Source organism: Dichotomopilus funicola (assembly GCF_033296635.1).
Source record: "Dichotomopilus funicola strain CBS 141.50 unplaced genomic scaffold C8A04scaffold_7, whole genome shotgun sequence".
Lineage (NCBI taxonomy): Eukaryota > Fungi > Ascomycota > Sordariomycetes > Sordariales > Chaetomiaceae > Dichotomopilus > Dichotomopilus funicola.
The window spans coordinates 525,896-544,426 of NW_026944028.1; the positions used below are offsets into that span (position 1 = coordinate 525,896).

The 18,531-nt window shown below is 55.3% G+C and overlaps 6 protein-coding genes across 6 annotated transcripts; 1 reads left to right on the forward strand and 5 right to left on the reverse strand.

Moving 5' to 3' along the window:
- Window positions 1-1,659: 1,659 nt before the first annotated feature.
- Window positions 1,660-2,348, reverse strand: C8A04DRAFT_25607 (uncharacterized protein; the record flags this gene model as incomplete). Its single annotated transcript, XM_062779627.1, has 3 exons — window positions 1,660-1,686; window positions 1,821-2,125; window positions 2,234-2,348. 3 exons carry the CDS (start codon window positions 2,346-2,348, stop codon window positions 1,660-1,662), a joined length of 447 nt encoding a protein of 148 aa, XP_062640052.1.
- A 784-nt stretch (window positions 2,349-3,132) lies between these two features.
- On the reverse strand, window positions 3,133-6,230 carry C8A04DRAFT_34867 (ATP-dependent RNA helicase chl1; the record flags this gene model as incomplete). Its single annotated transcript, XM_062782971.1, has 4 exons — window positions 3,133-4,584; window positions 4,645-5,358; window positions 5,437-5,949; window positions 6,093-6,230. 4 exons carry the CDS (start codon window positions 6,228-6,230, stop codon window positions 3,133-3,135), a joined length of 2,817 nt encoding a protein of 938 aa, XP_062640053.1.
- A 340-nt stretch (window positions 6,231-6,570) lies between these two features.
- Window positions 6,571-8,082, reverse strand: C8A04DRAFT_34868 (kinase-like domain-containing protein; the record flags this gene model as incomplete). Its single annotated transcript, XM_062782972.1, has 2 exons — window positions 6,571-7,697; window positions 7,764-8,082. 2 exons carry the CDS (start codon window positions 8,080-8,082, stop codon window positions 6,571-6,573), a joined length of 1,446 nt encoding a protein of 481 aa, XP_062640054.1.
- Window positions 8,083-8,793: 711 nt separating this feature from the next.
- C8A04DRAFT_9598 (condensin complex subunit 1) lies at window positions 8,794-12,859 on the forward strand (the record flags this gene model as incomplete). Its single annotated transcript, XM_062785541.1, has 4 exons — window positions 8,794-9,721; window positions 9,771-10,036; window positions 10,084-12,585; window positions 12,689-12,859. 4 exons carry the CDS (start codon window positions 8,794-8,796, stop codon window positions 12,857-12,859), a joined length of 3,867 nt encoding a protein of 1,288 aa, XP_062640055.1.
- Window positions 12,860-13,636: 777 nt separating this feature from the next.
- On the reverse strand, window positions 13,637-14,736 carry C8A04DRAFT_25611 (GRIM-19; the record flags this gene model as incomplete). Its single annotated transcript, XM_062779628.1, has 4 exons — window positions 13,637-13,688; window positions 13,783-13,935; window positions 14,025-14,134; window positions 14,686-14,736. The coding sequence occupies 4 exons, from the start codon at window positions 14,734-14,736 to the stop codon at window positions 13,637-13,639; spliced, it is 366 nt and encodes a 121-aa protein (XP_062640056.1).
- Window positions 14,737-15,568: 832 nt separating this feature from the next.
- Window positions 15,569-18,214, reverse strand: C8A04DRAFT_34870 (uncharacterized protein; the record flags this gene model as incomplete). The annotated part of the gene is made up of 1 exon (XM_062782973.1): window positions 15,569-18,214. The coding sequence occupies one exon, from the start codon at window positions 18,212-18,214 to the stop codon at window positions 15,569-15,571; it is 2,646 nt and encodes an 881-aa protein (XP_062640057.1).
- Window positions 18,215-18,531: the final 317 nt, after the last annotated feature.

Below are 18,531 nucleotides of genomic sequence, written 5' to 3' on the forward strand. Positions count from 1 at the left end.
GGGGGGGGGGGGGGGGGGGGGGGGGTGGTTGCGAACATGCGGAAGCCCTGGGAAGTCTGGAATTAATTCGTAGAGGGTGGCTGGAGGTTAGTGAACAACGACGAGGCATCGGGACATCGGCGTCATTCTCAGAAGAAACCCCCCTCCCCCCAGCCCCCCCCCCCAAAAATCAAAATACTGATGCACCAAAGTATGGAAGAAAATAGGTAGGAAAACAAGTAAGCAGCAAAATATCAAAGATCAAACCAGCAAAAGCTCAGCGGGCCGCCGCCCGGTTACGAAACCCTGTTTTACCCACACTGTAAGGTGCCAGCTTCCCTACTCGTGTGGCAAGTTTACTTGAGAATAGCGAGCCCAAAATCCCTATTCGTTAACCTGCCTATACCATGGATCGAACCCTTGACGTCGAGGACTCAAGCGAACAAACCCATCGTTCAAGGCAGGCCCTTTCAAGGACCACCGCTGGTGACCACTAGGCCAGACAACGGTGTGTAATTGTTGGGAAGGTACGCGTTGGACCTTGTAATTACATATACCCTCGCTCTCTTGCAGGTGGTCTCTTGCCCGCTTGCAACCGACTGCGCAGTACCGCAACATCGAGATTCGGGGATAATGTACTGGTTTAAAAGCAATCACTTGCCCAGCCCCCGGAGAGATATACTACACCGTAACCGTCTCCGTCGTAAACCAATCATCAACCAAACCCCCTCTTCAAAACCCGCGGCACGCGCTTATACCTCCCATCCCCCGCCCGAAAACACAAATCCGCCGTCCAGCAGCCACCAAAACCATCCATCCACCGGACCGGGCCCAAGTCGTGCATGTAGCATGCTCCGAGATATCAGTCGTCGGCATCGACACGTTGAAAACGTTGCATTGCCACCGCCCACGACTGGGTTGGTGCATGTGGCCTGGTTTGACGAGCGGGTCGAGACGCTCGAGGGTGACCTATTTGGGAGCGGCTGGAGCGGAGGTAGGTGGTTGAGGTTTTGGTGGAGGCGCTGGGCTTGGGCTAGGGATTGGAAGGTTAGTGTGGGCTAGAGCATGGTTGTGATAGGGATGGATGCGTGGGATAGGGGCCGGTTGGTAAGTTGGGATGGGCTAAGGAGGTAGAGAGGTATAAAGACCAAGGGGGCTTGTTTAATAAGGGGGTTATTGATGGCAGAGAGTATCGTGATATCTTTCCTTATTTTCCGAAGCCCAACTGCCATGCAGACCAAGTCCATGAACGAACTGCGTCTAGTCACAAACCAGGAATTACAACACCACCCATCTCCACGGCCAGTCACTGTCTCTTCGCCCAACATACACTCTGAGATAATTGAATGATTAGTGCCCAAGACTCGGCAAACGGCCGATTGTGCGGCTACGCCGGCAGATGTAGACGACGCAAAAGCCAATATCACAAAGTATCCAATCGGCAAGACTCCAGTGTGCCAAGAGACATCTAATATATGTCTGCGGGATATGGCTGCACGGCTCGGCTAGAGGGTACAACACGCTTCGGCAGCGGCAGGAGAAAGAGCCGGGCCGGAGCGAGCCGATACGGTGATATTATTTCACGAAGAGTGAGAGGGAGTTGGAGATTAAGAATGGAATTTGGTGTGCTATTTATTGTAACGAGTATTTATCCAGCAGTGCTTCCCTTGAATGGTGCGTCTATTTCTCGTTGGGGTGGTGCGGGTTCTATCGTTGGTGTATCCCGTCAGTCAGGTTATTCACCAAGGCGTCGACGTATAAATAGGTACTAGGTGGAAAGGGGGTTGGAGGAGGGGGGTAGGTGGAAAGAAATAAAAGCCAAAGGTAAAAGAAAAACTCACCAAAATAATCTGCACATGCGTAAACAGCAGCTTCCCCGCAGGACCAGGCACAATACTATACCGACCCGCCCACTCCTCTAGGTGCGGTTCTTCCCCCGGCTCCTGGTAAACGACCTGGCCGAGCGCCAGGAGCTCGAGGTCGTTGGCGCCGAAAGTATAGACCTTCACCAGCGGGTGGTCGCGGTGTTCGACGTTGGCGAAGAGCTGCTCACGGAACGCAAGAATGGCATCGTGTCCGACCTGCTTCTTGCCGGCGAACTCGTAGACGCCGTCGGGGGTGAAGAGGGAGACGAATCTTTGTTCGTCTTTGCGGGGGGGGTAGAAGTTAGTATCCAGGGAGTAATTAGGTACAACGGGTTCAATAGGCCCTATGGCGGCGTCATATCAGGGCTTGAGGGTAGAAGTGGACTGACCCTTATCATGTGGGGTATGAGACGAAGCGGCGTTGGAAAGGCGGTAGAACTCCTCGAGGAGCTCCCGCACGGGTTCCGTCACCGTTTCGGGGAATGCGCCGGGGAGGATGGTCATCTTGGTGGTTGTGTTGACAAGAGATTCGAAAGCGGGTTTAATTACTATTCTGAAGAACGGGTCAAAGTCAACGATGCGTTGGTGTCAAGAATAAACCAACAATAAACACAAACCCAACCCAAGCCGCCTCTTATACCCCTCGTCCCTCCAAACCATACCCTGTCCAAGACACCCATCACCATCCCCTTCTCCTCTTCCATCATCGAGCGGGGAATGCATCACACAAAGCACATCGTGCTTCCCAACCTGCATCAAAGCTGAACCAGCTCCGACCTATGTCTCAGCTTCCCGAGAGACCTGAACCTGCGGCCGGTCCCGAAGGGATACCCAATCGCGATAGCCGAGAGAAATGCAACTAGACGAAAGCAGGATCCTGTAGTGGCCGTCCAATGCGCACTTACAAAAAATCGGAGACTGTTCGTCAAATCACGCCACAAATGTTTGAGATGTGAGCATGTCCCGCATCCGATGGACCTGACCTATGAGACATATGATATGCAGGTTGGTTCGAGGGAGAAGGGATCTTCGGTTCGCAGCAGCTGGTTGATGCCATTGTGCGACTGTGCGTCAATCTCAGGTGCGATTGAGTGATGGATGGGAAATCACCCGCGCTTAAGTCGGTTGGTTTGGTGGAGAATGTGGGAGTTCAAGTTGCAGAGTTGAGTTAGTCAACTCACCCCTCTACCCTCAACATCTTTTACATTCCGAGAAGATCATTGGGTTTCCATGCACACACTACAGTAGTACAGTGATTCCTCACAATCTTACCCACTTGCCACTCAACTCACCGTTCTCCTCCGAACATTCCCCTCCCCCGAAAAAATCCCCCCAACCCCCCCATCAACCCCCCGACCCCCTTCCCCTCCGCCCCCTCCACCATCCCCTCTCTAATCCAGCCCGGTAGTTTCCCCCTGATCCTTTCTGCAGCAAACCTCCGGTCAACCAACACCACGGCCGCATAGTCCCCCTTGTGTCGGATCGCTCGCCCGATACTCTGGTTCACGGCGCGCATGCAGGCGTTTTCGTAGAAGGCGCGGGAGGCTTGTTTGGCTTGTTCGCGGGCGCGGGCGTTGAGGGGGTCTATTACAGGCTTCTCTGCGTTAGGGTTGGGGCTGTTGGTGGTGGTGTTGCTATCGTTGTCGGATGAGGGGGTAGTGAGAGCTGTGAAGGTGGTGGACTCGATATATTCCAGTCGGGCTTTCCAGTCAGGCGCGTGGATGTTAGGGTAGGGTAGCCCGACGACAACGACACAGCGGCCGAGACGGTCGGAGAAGTTGATGCCTTCGGAGAGTCGGCCGCCCACGACGCTGAGGAGGAGGGCGCCGCGGGGGGGCCGGCGGGGGTTATTGGTACCATTAGTTTGGGAATTATCGTTGTTGCTGCTTTCGGCATCAGGCGGAGAGAGAATGGCGCTGCTGTACTCCTGCAGAAGCTCATCTGTGGCTCCACCGCGGGTCTCGCGGAAGAGATGCTTCTTTACAGCGAGGCGGTCCCATATGGAAGCTGGGGGCTGTTGGCCAGGTTGGGTTGAAGGAGCGGATTGCCAAGCAGCGACGACCTCGTCGAGATAGCCGTAGCTGGGGAAGAAAACCACCACGCCGTCGGGGACGACAGAGCAGATATTAAGGAGAACGAGGCCGAGTTGCTGGATCATGGCTGGGTCTTTGCGTCTTTGAAAACTGAACTCGAATGTTCCCGCGCTCGTATCAGAGGCTGCAGCGCCTTGTGTAGTTGGTTTTGTGGAAGCGAGCGTCCAGGCGAAGAGGTTCGAGGCGGGAATGACGTGCCCGCAGCTAAGGGTGGTGATTTTAGTTGATGGAAAGGTCGGGAAAAGGTGGGCTTTGTAGTCGTCAAACGGTGACATAGTACCGCCGGCGAGAATCACAGCCCTGGCTGCTGAGGCGATAGATGAGAAGGCGTGAGTGGGGGATAGAAGAAGGTAGGATAATTTGATGTCGGTTGGTGGGATCTTTTCGTAGAATATTCGGCCCTCGGCGCTCAGATTGGTGAGCGCTGTCATGAACGAAACGAGGGTATGCAGCACCGGTGTCGACGGTGATGTTTTCCTGTCAGAGGACAAAGCATCCTGCTGTCCTTCTTCCACATGAGCGGCGTAGCTCTCGACCTTGTACGCCAGTTTCGATTCCTGAATGTACTTGATCAGGTCGTACAAGTTGATTTGGTCTGCCCCGCGGGCATTTAGGACCGTGTTTGAGTCAACGATCCCTTGGTCGCCCTGAATCCTCGTCAGCACTTGTTTCTCCACCCGTGGATAGCATCTTTCTGACCCTCTCACCTTTACACCAAGCAAAGCATTCAAACACTCGCTCAACGACTCCACAACCTTGCCCAGCTGCGCAATCAAGACACGGTTCTCCCCCTTCAGCTTCTTACCAAACCGCTTCACATACGTCCCCAGCATCTGCCTGGCCCTCCTCAACTCACTCAACCGGATCTCCGCCGCATACACATTAGCAACCGCATCCATAATATTATGAGCCTCGTCAATAATCACCACATTCCCCTCCAGCTTAATCCCGAGAGCATCCCTTGCACTTTTCTGCAGCAGCAACGGGTAAGGAAGCGTGACCACCTCCGCTCCCGGGATAACTGTCCTCGAGGCGTAATACGGGCAAACCTGCAGCTCCTTCCCAATTCGATGCAAGTCTTCGATATCCGGTATCGTTGCCAGCGCCGTGTCCCGGAACTCATGCGTCTGCTTCAGGTTCTCGGCGTTGGGCATGAAGGAGCATTTGTCTTTGGTTTTGGACTGTTGGAGTTCGGTACAGCGGTCATTGATGGCTGATAATGAGCCTAACCGCGCAACGGAGGGGTTGATGCAGAGTTTTTGTCGGGAAGATAACGGGATTTGTTTGACCGTTTCCGTCGTTGGTGTCTCCTCGTTTTCGTTAGATACCATTTCAGTCGGTATGGAGGGTGGAAATGCAGGCCGCCGTAACTCGGATATGAACTGCGTCAACTGCGAGTGCGTGCGAGAAGTGTAGTAGATCTAAACAAGTCAGTCACCCACACCCACACACAAACATACCCAACCCTTCACATCACCACAATCACAATGCTCACTCACCTTAATCTCATCCCTCCCCCCCTCCTCCCCAACTTCCTCCTCCTCCTCCTTCTGTCCCCCACCCCCCAACCCAACCCTCCTCATCAACTCCCTCGTCTCCCTACTCAACCCATCCCCATCCTCCCCCCCGCCATCACCACCACCACCAGAACCCCCCTCCCAATCCCCAACCAAAAACTCCCTCTCCTCATCCACCTCCCCCTTTTTCCTTTCCCCATCCACCCTAAGCCTCTTCCCCCTCCCCCCAAGACCACCCCCTCTCCCCAATTCCCTCTCCCTCTCCCGTTCCCGTTCCAACTCCCGTTCCTTCAATCGCACCCGTTCCAACCCCCCCTCCCTCTCCTCCCACTTCCGTGCAAGTTCCTCCCTCTTCCTTCGCAGCGCAGCATCCACCATCCAGTCTGGTTCGCCACGCATGGTGGATGCGATCTCCTCAAAAGAGGCCGAGTACTGGGACCGTTTGTGGGAGCGCAGCCAGGTGAGGGAGGCGCAGAGGAGCGAGAGGGATTTTCCCTGTTTTCTTAGCATTAGTCTCCCTCCTTTTATCTTTTTGAGGGCTGTGGGGGTAGGGGGTGGGGAAACTGGGTGTTGTGGGTGGAAGTAAGGGAAAGAGGATGGATGGGGGGAAGGTAGGCGGGAAGGGATGGGGGGCTTACGGTGCCGGTTGGGCTTTCGAGAATGCCGACTTGGCCGTCGCCTTTTTGGAGGATGTCATAGACGGTGCGCATGAAATCGAGTTGGACATCGTAGGGGGTGTAGGGGTGGTGGAAATTGATGGGTTCGTCGGGGGTCATTTTGAGGGGGTTGTCTTTTTCTGGGTTTGGATCTGGCTTTGTGGGTGAATTGCGGCGTCGATGTCTAGATCGGGCGTGGAAAACGGATTGGGACCAATGGCAGGTGTGGTTAGATGAGTTGTAGAAATAATTTGTTGTTTGGATTAATGGATTAATGGTTGATGAGTGACTGCCGTTGGATGAGATGAACCGGGTCACGTGAGCAGATTCAAGACATTCACGATTTGATGAACTCCATGTTGATGAACTCCATGGATATTAACCATAAAATGCCCAACGCCGGCCAATGCCTACTCCTATAAAATTACAATTATAACCTCAAACGCCTGCTACGAGCCCCCTAAGCTTTCAGCATGTCCATCTCATCATCATCGCCTGCCTCGCTAGGCTCTCCCACAGACGACGTCTCGTCGAGTCCCAGGCGCAAAAAGTCATGCTGCAGCGCCTCTTTGGCACTAATCCGCTTGCTTGGGTCAAGTTCCATGCAGCGGGAAAGAAACTCGATCGCCAGTTTCTCCTCACTGCTGAGATTGTCCTTCGAATCACCCCGACTGGTGCTCCACAAAATGATTCCCTCGAAGCTGTACCCGGACCTGCCGAGTGATGGGATGTTGGTCTCAAACATGCACCCGTGCAACAATGCCGCGTGCTGCATCCTCTGGCGCCCAAAGATGGTGGCGATCTCAATCATAGCCTCAACATCGTCGGCCGAATTGAAGAAGGGGAACCGACGGGACAGGATCGTCAAGAGAATCACACCGACGCTCCAAACGTCGATCTTGGTGCTTTGCTCGGTGCACTTGAACAAAACCTCGGGGGCTCGAAAGCCACGCGTGCCAGCGCGGTTCGCCCGGCGCGACGGCCGGGTATCTTCCTTCGGATATGCCTTCTTTAGCTCCGGCTTGATCAACGGCTTGAGCTTCGCTTTTCGTGTCGCGGGGTCATCGTGGCAAAGGCATGGTTTACTGTCATAGCCTTCCCGTTCCGCCAGGCCAAAGTCAACCAGTACGCCCCGCCGCGAGCTTGGGTCGTAAAGGAAGTTGGTGGGTTTGATATCTCGGTGGAGAATGTGATGGGCGTGCACACTCGCTAGGGCAGAGAATAAGGACCGGAAGTAAATCGCCATATCCGGTATCGTCATCTGGCGGAAATAGTCCCGGAAGTCGGCGTGCCGAAAGTAAGGGAGAATAGCAACGACCTGATCTGTCGAACGGAAGGCAGTGATGAGCGGACAAACCGAATCGCAGCCCCGTAGATCATGTAGGAGTTCGAGTTCGTTGAGGATACGATTAGGCGACGACGTGACATATATCTTCTTGATCGCGACATATGTCGGCTTCCGAAGACCTCCGCCACCGAAAATCGGCGGGACCGCCCACCTGTCGTAGTTGTCCCTGTCCAGATCCCACGAGTTGTCATATTTGTCGTAAGCGAGATCCTGGGCCTTGTATACGGTGGAAAAGGTGCCTGCCAACAAGTTAACATAACCGCCTAATAAAAGATGAATCCAACAAGACAATGAAGAGGACGAACCTTCGCCAATTCGCTTTATCAACCGGTACTTTTGCCGGAAACCCGGAAAGGCATCTTGCAACTTCTCCATGTCGTACTGGACCTGGTTGCTCGACGCGGCCTCGTCCTCTGAGCTCTCTGATTCCTCGGATTCCTGGGCCTCTTCTGCAAGCGACTCAGTTTCTTGCTCGGCCGTCTCGTCCTCGTCGTCCTCTTCTTGATGCGCCTCTTCGTTCATCTCCGTGTCTTCCGTAGACGGCGCGTCCTCGTGGATCCGGAAGGAATCGTTCTCGTTCCAGAAGGCATCGCGACGGCGGGTTGCTGGCACCGCTGTCGCCATTATTGGTCGGCCTTCGTCGATTGTCGCGAGGGCGCAGAGTGAGACCCGTCAGGGGAAAAAAGGAACAACGCTCCACACGGCCCGGCTAGAGCTAGGTTATTGACAATGCATTGAGTTCTAATCCCTCGTCGAATGGGAGTAATTTTGGCTTCGAAAGCCGGTTTAGAAGCAGGGCGAGGCCAATTTAAGGCTCACCAAAGTTGCTTCGTCCTTGCAAGGTTCGCAAATCGGAATTGAAAGACCTCACCTCCACACTGCAGCTTCCAGGCTTCATAAGGTTCTGAAGGAAGGTACAGTGGCTTGCAGGCGCTTTGGAGGGGCAATGCACGGACCACGGCACAGCAAAAGACGCGACCCCCTGCCACAGGACGCGACTGGCTGATGCTGGTTGGAGTCAACAAACAAATTGTACCGTTGCCAGGGGCCCCCACTTTCACAGTGGACATTGGAAGCCAAGCAGCCCGACAGCAAACAAATCGCAAGAGGGGCGTTGATCCGATCTTTCAAGGGCAGCCCACTTACGACAAAACAACAACAATAACGAACTGCGGGCAGCCGACAAACACGACACCGACAAGCCCCTGGGATACATTGTTTTCTCAGTAACACCCTAATTTTACACGAACTAGCTCCGCGACAAAAGAATATCCTTTTCGCACCATACACCCGACTGGTTCTCCCCACGATTCCCCGCTTCGGCCGTTGTCCGCCATGGACAGCGTCAACTTCGACATCAACGATGCGCTCAAGCATTACATGGGAGATCCGGCCGCGATCCTGACACCCGAGGCGGACGGAGCACTGGTCGACTGCGAGGCCGACCCGGAGGCGCTCGCCGACAATGCGCTGATTAATGCGGTGCTCAACCCGATCGTGGATGCCGTGGCCGAGAACCCCGATGCCATCACGCGCAGCAGCATTTTTGACTCGTTGCAGTTCCTGTTAAAGTGTGCACCCATCTCTTCTAACTCCCTACTACCCAACGCAAGCGCAAGAGACACCTCGCCGCCGGCAGCGGACACACCCACCCCTGCCCGGCGCGCGCGTCCTCGTCCTCGTCCTCCGGGTTCTGGCACCACAGAAGACCGCCGTGGAAACGATCCTAATTCTGAGCTGTTCAAACAATCCAGGTACACCTCCTTCCTTTCGGCGCATGCTCTGAGCAAGATCTTTGACCTGATCACCTCCGGCCTGGCCACCGAGGCCGACGTTATCCACAATGACCTCGAGACCGACGAACAGGAACTCATCGCCCACCACAAGCAGCTGCTGGAGATGTATGGTTTCCTCCTGCAGTGGACCATCGCCGCCGTCGAGACCAAGGCTGCCGAGAAATCGTCCACTACGGTACCCGCGAGGGCCCGCGGCAAGCCCAAGGGCAAGAAAGGTACCGGGGCTGACGGCGCCTGGGACTCGTCCACACAACTAGAGGCCGCTTTGAACACAATGTGCAAGGCGCTGAGGTTGAAGCTGGGCAAGATCTTTCTTACGACGTCCGAGCGCGATACCTTCATCTCTCTGCTGACCCGGCCGGTCTATATGATTCTGGAGAGCGAGCAGCGCGTCAAGAGCACCAGCATCCGCATGCACGCCTTCAAGGTGCTCTGCATCGCGGTCAAGCACCATGGCCATGGATATGGTAGGTTGTGTGCGGGCGCCTGTTAGAGTGTGATGCTGACGGTGTCCAGCTGCCCAAATTTCCATCGTCCAGAACCTGACATACTTTGAACACTTGTCGGAGCCCATGGCGGAGTTCCTCCATATTCTGGCCGAGCAATACGACTACCCCCAATTGACCGACGAAATCCTGCGAGAGCTCAGTAACAAGGAGTACAATACCAACGACACGAAGGGGCCCAAATCGGTTTCGACGTTTATGGTTAAACTGTCCGAGTTGGCTCCTAGATTGGTCATCAAGCAGGTTACTCTGTTGGCAAAACAGTTGGACAGCGAGGTACGAGTGTTGGTCATTAATACCGGGTTGGAAGCTGACTTGTCCAGTCATACACACTTCGGTGTGCTCTTATCGAGGTCTTCGGCAACATGCTTGCTCACCTCAGCAAGTCCGACGAACGAGGCGAGAACCACAAGATGCAGATGAATGCGTTCTTCGACGTGCTGGAGGAACGCTTCCTCGACATCAACCCATACTGCCGATGCAGGACCATCCAGGTCTACGTGAAGCTGTGCGATCTGGACCAAAAGTTTCCCAAGCGGCGACAAAAGGCAGCAGAACTGGCTTGCCGCAGCCTCGAAGACAAGAGTAGCCATGTAAGGAGAAACGCCATCAAGTTGCTTGGCACCTTGATTCGTACGCACCCTTTCACTGCTCTCCACGGGGCGCAACTCGCAAGGAAAGACTGGCAGGAACGTCTCGACAAGGTTGATTCGGAGCTCAACGCGCTCAAGCCCCCAGTGGACGCCCCTGGCCTCGATGGGGACAAGGGCAATACTACTGTGGACCCCGAGCTTCTCGACGAGGCGACGCAGATCGAGTCGCCGAAAAAGCCGGTGGTCGAAATGACCGACGAGGAGAAGATTGCCGCGGTGCAAAAAGCGCGAGAGGAGGCAGCAACCTCGGAGGCTATCGAAAAGCTCACTCTCACCAAGCGCTACTACAGCGAGGCGCTCAAGTTTATCGACGTACTCCACGACTCTACCAACACCGTTTGCCAGCTCCTCGGGTCCAGGAACAAGAGCGAGGTGATTGAGGCCATGGACTACTTCGAGATCGGCGATGCCTACAACATTGAACAGAACAAGGTCGGCATCCGCCGCATGCTGAGGCTGATCTGGACCAAGGGGAACAGCGATGAGGGCAAGGGCGTGCAAGCGCATCTCATCGACTGCTACAAGCGTCTGTTTTTCGAGGCACCGGACAGCTTCAGTCCTAATGACGCGTCCAACTACATCGCGCGTAACATGATCAGTTTGACGTTTAACGCCACCCCGGCCGAGTTGACTTCCCTTGAACAGCTGCTCAGTACCATGATGAAGCAGGGCATGATTCCCGATCTCGTCATTGGCAAGCTGTGGCAGGTGTACGGCGTGCACAAGCGGGAGATCTCGAAGAAGCAAAGACGTGGCGCCATCATCGTTCTGGGCATGCTTGCGACGGCGAGCCCCGAGATTGTTGTCGGCGAGATGGAGACCATGTTGCGCACCGGTCTGGGATCCCATGGGCGTTCAGACCTCCAGCTGGCCAAGTTCACCTGTGTTGCCCTCCGCCGCATCAACCCTACCGGCCGCCAGGCCAAGGAATCGGCTGCGAAGTTCTCCCGCCTCCAAAACGACCACGCCGTGCTGCTGAGGCTGGCTTCGATTACCGAAGTGCCCAGCGACAGCAAGGACTGGTATGGCGTCACGGAGCAAGCTATCAACGCCATCTACACCCTTTCCAGGCACCCCGATGTCCTCTGCTCGGAGATTATCCGACGCAAGACGAGGGCCGTCTTCTCCAACCCCATGTCTCGCCCCGTCTCACAGCCAAACTCCCGGCCCAGTTCCCGCGATGAAACACAGTCGGTCCCAAGCGCTTCCTCCGAGAGCGGCGACAGCGACCACACAGTCCAGCCAACACAACAAGTGCCCGTCAGCCCAGCCAAGAAACAAAACAAGGACGACACTGTCGGTCTGTCTCAACTCCTCTTCATCGTCGGCCACGTCGCCATCAAGCAGATCGTCCACCTAGAACTCTGCGAGCTCGACTTCAAGCGCCGCAAGCAAGAAAGAGAAAAAACAGCCGCCGCCAGTGCTTCTCGCACCTCCCTCGGCGCCAGCACCTCCAGCCGCCGTTCCGCCTCCGCAGCCAAGGACAAGTCCAAAGTCGAAGACGAAGGCGACGAGCTCGACCTCATCGGCGGCACGACCGAAGACGATTTCACCGAAGCCATGGGCCACATCCGCGAGCGCGAGCTCCTCTTCGGTCCCAGCTCCCTCCTCGCCCTCTTCGGCCCCATGGTCAGCGAAATCTGCGCCAACAACACCACCTACCGCGATCGCAACCTCCAACAGGCCGCCACCCTCTGCCTCGCAAAACTGATGTGCGTCTCCTCCGAATACTGCGAAGCCAACCTCCCCCTCCTCATCACCATCATGGAACGCTCCACCGACGCCACCGTCCGCAGCAACGCTGTCATCGCCCTCGGTGACATGGCCGTGTGCTTCAACCACCTCATCGACGAAAACACCGATTTCCTCTACCGCCGCCTCGCTGACCCGGAGCCCATGGTCAAACGGACCTGTCTGATGACGCTGACGTTCTTGATCCTGGCCGGGCAGGTCAAAGTCAAGGGCCAGCTGGGCGAGATGGCGAAGTGTCTGGAGGACGAGGATAAGCGGATTGCGGACTTGGCGCGGATGTTTTTCACGGAGCTCAGTACCAAGGATAATGCGGTGTACAACCACTTTGTGGATATGTTTAGTCTGTTGTCGGCCGATCGGAGGATTGAGGAGGAGAATTTTAGGAGGATTATTCGGTTTTTGCTTGGGTTTGTTGAGAAGGTATTTTCCCCTCCTTTTCCCTGTTCCCCCCTCCCCCTCAACCCCCGCTTGCGTGATACCCAAAATCAATCAGAGTAACGGACTAATCACTAATGGTGAACAGGACAAACACGCCAAACAACTCGCCGACAAGCTGGCTGCTCGTCTGCCGCGGTGTGATAGCGAGCGACAGTGGAATGATGTTGCGTTTGCGTTGGGGTTGTTGCAGCATAAGAATGAGGATATTACGAAATTGGTGTCGGAGGGGTTTAAGGTTGTGCAGGCTTCTGCGTAGACGGGGTAGGGTGTGTAATTAGTTGTCGTGAGGAAGGATTGGATGTTGGTTGGGTAGGTGAGGAGGGGATGTGGAGTTGGGCGTGTGGTGTTGGTGTTGGGTGGGTGGGTTTAGATACACGGTGGGTGGATGGATGGATGGGTTGTTGGTGTATGGTATTTATGATTCCCATGATGTTTGTCTATTCCCGTGAATTGAGTTTTGCTTGCTGCTGATGTGTAAACACGGTTGTCGCTTACTAAATGTGTACGCTGAATGTTTATTGCGTAGATCAGGTTTCGGTGTTTTGCCTATATGCCGATTTATTTATTTATTTTAGCTTTTTTTTTTGTTCTAGTTTTCCCCTTCTTATAACCATTTTAATTTCTTACGCATCAGGTTCACCCCCCCCGATTATTACAATCTTATCACATGTCTGGAACAACTGTGTAAATAGTCATAATAAACAATAACTCGCAGTGCGGCAGAAAGATTTTCCGAAGTACGAAGTATCCGAAGCCCCTTAAACAATTATTTTCTTGCATCGCACCGACTAGGTCGAGAGTACTTCCCCTCCCAACGTATCTATCAATCCCTGTCATAGGGAGGATGTGAAGAACTAAGGAGACGAAATGAATCACTCATCAGATCACGCGAATTGATGTTCCGATGAACTGCTTTATGCCAGCCATGATTCATCAATGCTACGACAAATATATACACCCCTCGGCCTGCAATAGAACAGCCCGTTCCCAAATCCAGTTTCCCCATGATCATGAACCCACCCCACACCCTCATTTACTCCTCCGAAACCTTCGACGGAACCACACCAAACGTGGGCCGGACAAACCTGTCAAATTCGTTAGCAATCCATGTTCGCCATAACAACCACAACCCCCGGTCCTCTCTTCAGCTAGTAGGGGGCAAGCGTGCAGGGAACTCACCGATCAGAGTGATAAACCTTGATATTATCACCCAACAATTCCTTCTCCCGCGCCTGATCGGCCAAGTGTCTCCGGACCTGGTCGCGGTCTTCCTCTGCCTGGAGCAGCGGGATCAGATGGATGCGGGCCCACATCTTTTCGCGGGCGAGTTCGCTGGGGACGTGTTAACGATGTATGTTTCTCGGCGTGGTTTGGGGGAGGCGGAGGGTATCTAGTTGGGGAAGGAGACAGCGGGTACGTACTTTTGCTCACGGATTCCGACAACCAGCTTGTACCAGCCGTAGAGCATGAGGACGGCGCCGCCTGCGGCGAGGGGGCCGGGGCGGAAGAGGCCGCGCGATGGGAGGTTGCGCTGGGAGGCGTGTTAGCTTTCTGGGGTGTTGATGGGGTGAAGTGGTTGGTCTGGCGTGGGCTGAGTCTGGTGTTGAGTAGGCGGGTGTATCCGTCCTAACACCTAATACACCTTTTGGCCACTCCGCCGGTTGCGCCGGTGGCCGGAACCGTATCACCGTCGGGGATGGGGGCCTTTCCCATACGTCCCTCACACTGATACCGTCCGTCCAAGCCACCATGTTTCGTCCGAGTCCGCCTCTTCCGGGGACTTCCTCTCCCCCATACCAATCCAGGATTTCACCACCGAGCCTTCCATTCACCATCAGAAGCCCACAGCCAACAGCCACATCCCTTTCAACCACCCCTCATTCCCAACCTCCGTCTCACACCCCCTCCAACGGCCCAAACCCACCCCCCCCCCTCAAACCACAAACCCAAGCCTGCCCAACCCGCACAAAACCAGCTTCAATCCAGCACCAACCCCGACCAGACCCGACCAGACCCAACCAAACCCAACTAAACCAACAACAGAACCCAGCCAAGAAGAGAAGAAAAAAGGGATAAACCAACCTTGTACTGAACGGCCTCATAGCCCCCAGCGGGCGGCATATCCTGCGGCATGATGGGCGATTTGTGTGTATTCCTTCCCCTTGTTTCCTTTCCTCTTATCGTCAATTCCCTTCCCAGTTCCTCTTCCCAGTTCACTCGATCGATCGACCGACCGATCAATCAATCAATCCGACAACCCGCGAACTCGCTCGTAGATCGGCCCGGAGAATCGCAATCGAGGTCCGGTCGCAAGGGTAGTTGATCCGAGCCTTCGGTCGGTCGGTATGGAAGGTCGCGTGTTCTCGCCTGGTGGGATTGCCGTCGGGCGGGCGGGCGGGGTGTGTTGTCGTTGTCGTGGTGTTGTGGTGGTGGTGGGTTGGGTTGTTGTTGCGCGGAGCTTGAACTGGCTTGTCGGCGGTTTGAGCTTGATTGCGGATTCAAGGTGGGAGGACGAATTGTGTGGGTTTTGATTGGTTGGAGGGTTGGATGGTGGGGTGTGATTAGGTAAGTTAAGTGGGGTCCGACATCCCCAGCAGAGCGGACATGCGAGCACAGCACTGAAATGTGAAATGAGGAACTGGGAGAGATGTTTTAGATGATAAAGCAAGAAGTGCCAGAATAGAATGCAATATGCCCCTACGGACAAGATACACTACAAATAGGCTACAATCAAACAGGTCGCGGTCCATGCCCGACAACCTTAAAAACTCCATTCTCCCCTAAAAGTTGCATTCCGAACCATCCCCCCCCCGAAAATCCCCCCCCTCGCTGGTCCCAGAGGTATGTGAGGTAAAAAGCAAATAAAATCAAGAATCAGCCACTGGACTCCAATAAATCAATGCTCCTCCACCCGCCTTGGTGCGTGCAACATCCTCCCTTTGCCTTCATACACAGATGGCGACGCTTATCCCTTCTCAACATCCATAGCCCCCTCCTCCAACGCAGCATCAGCAACCATCTGCGCCTCCAACTCAGCCGCCTCCTTCTCAAAGCCCGCTTCAAACGCAGCTTCCAGCTCCGCATCGTCAAACTCCAGCTCGTCATCATCCCCTTCCCCGCTCGCCTCCTGCTCCCCCAGCTCTGCAGGTTTCTGTCCATCGGTGTCCCCGTCTTGCCCCTCTGACCTACTAGGCGTGGGCAATCCGCTGTCATCGCCACGATCACTAGCCGTAGCGGTGGCAGCACCGGCGACATATTCGTTACGCAGAGACGAAGCGCGCTGGCTCTGGGTGCGACGGAGTCGTTTGGCGGGTGTGCCGTTAACACCCCCTGTCTCGACAGCGACTGTATCGACGTCATTGTCGTTGTCGTCATCATCCTCGTCGTCGCTGGAGCGGCCTTTTCGTTTCGTGCCCGCGGTGGGGGAGGTTGTGAGGAGGGAAGAGTCGTTGGCGCTCAGGGGCTCTGGTTGTGCGTCGTCGACATCTTCGTCTTCGTCTTCTTCGTCGTCGATCCCGTCTTCATCCTCGTCGTCGTCGGATGATCCACTCGCCAGGAACTCGGCGAGTTCCTCGTCGGCTGAACCCCAGTTAAAGGTCTTCAGCCCGTCGATTGGCGAAGAGGAGCCATCCGGTAGCTCATCTGGTAACAGACCCGGTTCAAGGTCGGTGTCATCCCCGGACTCCCCGGACGCCTGGCCGTTAGCAGACGACGACAGGAGTCTCAGCTTCAATGGCTTGCCATTAGCAAGCCGGCGGGTTTTGCTGCCGCTGCCATCTGCGTTGTCGGTATCGTCATCCTCCTCATCCTCTTCGTCATCGTCGTCCTCGTCTTCCTCACTTGGGATCCCCCCCGGTGCGGTCCCGTGTTCCCCGACGATGCGGGAGGTGTACAGATACGGCGTCTCGTCGACAGCGGCCCACTGCGTGAAACAGGCGGCTAGCCACTCCTGGCTGACAATCTTGATGTGCGGTCGGCGTCGTGCTTCGAGTAATTTGTCCCTGCCTGGTTGCGCCGCGTTGACCACCAGGTGCGTGACGTCTTTGCTGATTTTGGGGCGGAGGTCGGCACCAAAAGAGATGATTTGTAGGCCGATTTCGGAACTGTAGATATCAATCCCTCGGGGAAGCACGCCAGACAAAACAATCTTGAGGCCTTGCAGGACTGGAATCTTGAGATCTGAGAGGATCCGGCCAGCGTCAGGGACCTGGGCTAGGACGTCGTTGTTGGATGCTGGTTGTGATGCTTGGCTTTCGTCGTACTCCGCAAAGTAAGCACGGTGGAGGGAGGCGAGGTGTTCTTGGAGATATTTGAGTTCTTCGTCATCGTCTTGCAGAACATGATGGCGTTGTGGTGGTGGAGAGGAGGCGCGCGACTCGGAGCCGTCGTCGGACTGCACGGTGGCTTTTTCAGCCTCTTCACCTTCGCGGTCGAGCTTTTCCTGCAACATCTGCAGAGGCCGGTCGTTTATTTGCTTCTCAAACTCCCGCTCCTGCTCCTGTGCCTGTTGCTTGAGCAAGGTGCTGTCATCACCGCCCGCCACGGGCTCACTCGTGATCTTCTTGTCCTTTTTTGTTCCCTTCGCAGCGGAGCCAGAGGTGAGCAGGTCGTGGCGTTTTGGTAGGAAGTTTGAGTTGATATCTCCAATGCCCTTGAAAAACTCGTACGGGGACACCTTGATCAGGTTAGGTCTGTTGCGAGGCCACACGTCAGACCGGTCGTCGATAATGACAACCATGTTGGTGCTGACGGGGAAGAGCCGTTGCAGGTTCTTGGAAAAAATGCTGCCGTTCTCGTCGCGGCTGATGACGCGGTTTCCAAACAGCTTCTTGTCCGGATCCACAACGCGAGCCACGTTCTGGGCGTACGCGCGGGTTCCCATGGTGTAGACGTGCAGTTCATACATTTCCGCAATCGTCTTGAGGAACTCCTCGAGCCCGGGGCGCATCTTGATGTAAAATGAGCATCTCCTAGCTAAGTCAGAGGGCCCGTCGTCAAGCTGGAAACTTTGGATTTTCTTGGCGGCTTCGTGATTTGGGTTGGTAGGATCCTGTTGCCACTCGCCCACGGTCGGGTCGATACACGCCTGGATGATGGTCTGGTCCAGATCGACAACCAAGCTCAATTTCCGGCTCTCCAATAACCGGCGCTGCAGGTCTCGCTCCGTACGCTGAGCCCGGATCGCGCTGACGGTCAGGTTGGTGTGGTCGTGCACCATGTTGATGGGAGCCCGGGCCGTGTCGCGGGTCTCGGTGGCCCAGTTGACTTCGGTCATGTCCTTGCCACACATCGCGCAGAGGCCCTGATACTGAATTTCGTGGGAGCATTCCTCCACGACTTCCATCGCGATGCGGTCCATCACAATCTTTTGGCCTTCCCGAATGTGCCAGTTCGTCAGCTCCCCGTCGCTGGGCGAGGCCCAATTCACGATGGTTGTCTGCTCCTCCTCCCATGTGTCGCCACGGATACTGTCGCCCACTTCCTTAACCCACTTGAACGAGTATTCCATGAGGGGTTCTTGTTTCTTGATTTTATTGCCAGGTTGTTTAAGCAGTCGGACGACCGTTATGGGGTACCGTAACCGGTTCCCCAACCGGACGGTTTTCGCCATGGCGTCGGTGGGTTCGGACCCAGGTCGAAATGTTGAATCGGTAACTCTAGGGTTTCAATCGTGCGCCAGGCCTGAAAAACGAGATCAAAAACCTTCTTATCAGCGACGTTCCACGATGCAACCGACGCTTGACAGTTTCTCCGCGCCAGCGTAACAGCACACAACAAAGGCAACTTACGCAACGGGCTCCCAAGACGTCAGAAAATCCTTGACCCGATGGAGTGGCACGCCCATCGCGCAGCGGCGCGCACCGAGAAGAAAAATGTTGTGTGGCCACCAAATAAGGTAGATGGCTGCGATTGCCGTGGTTCCGCGCG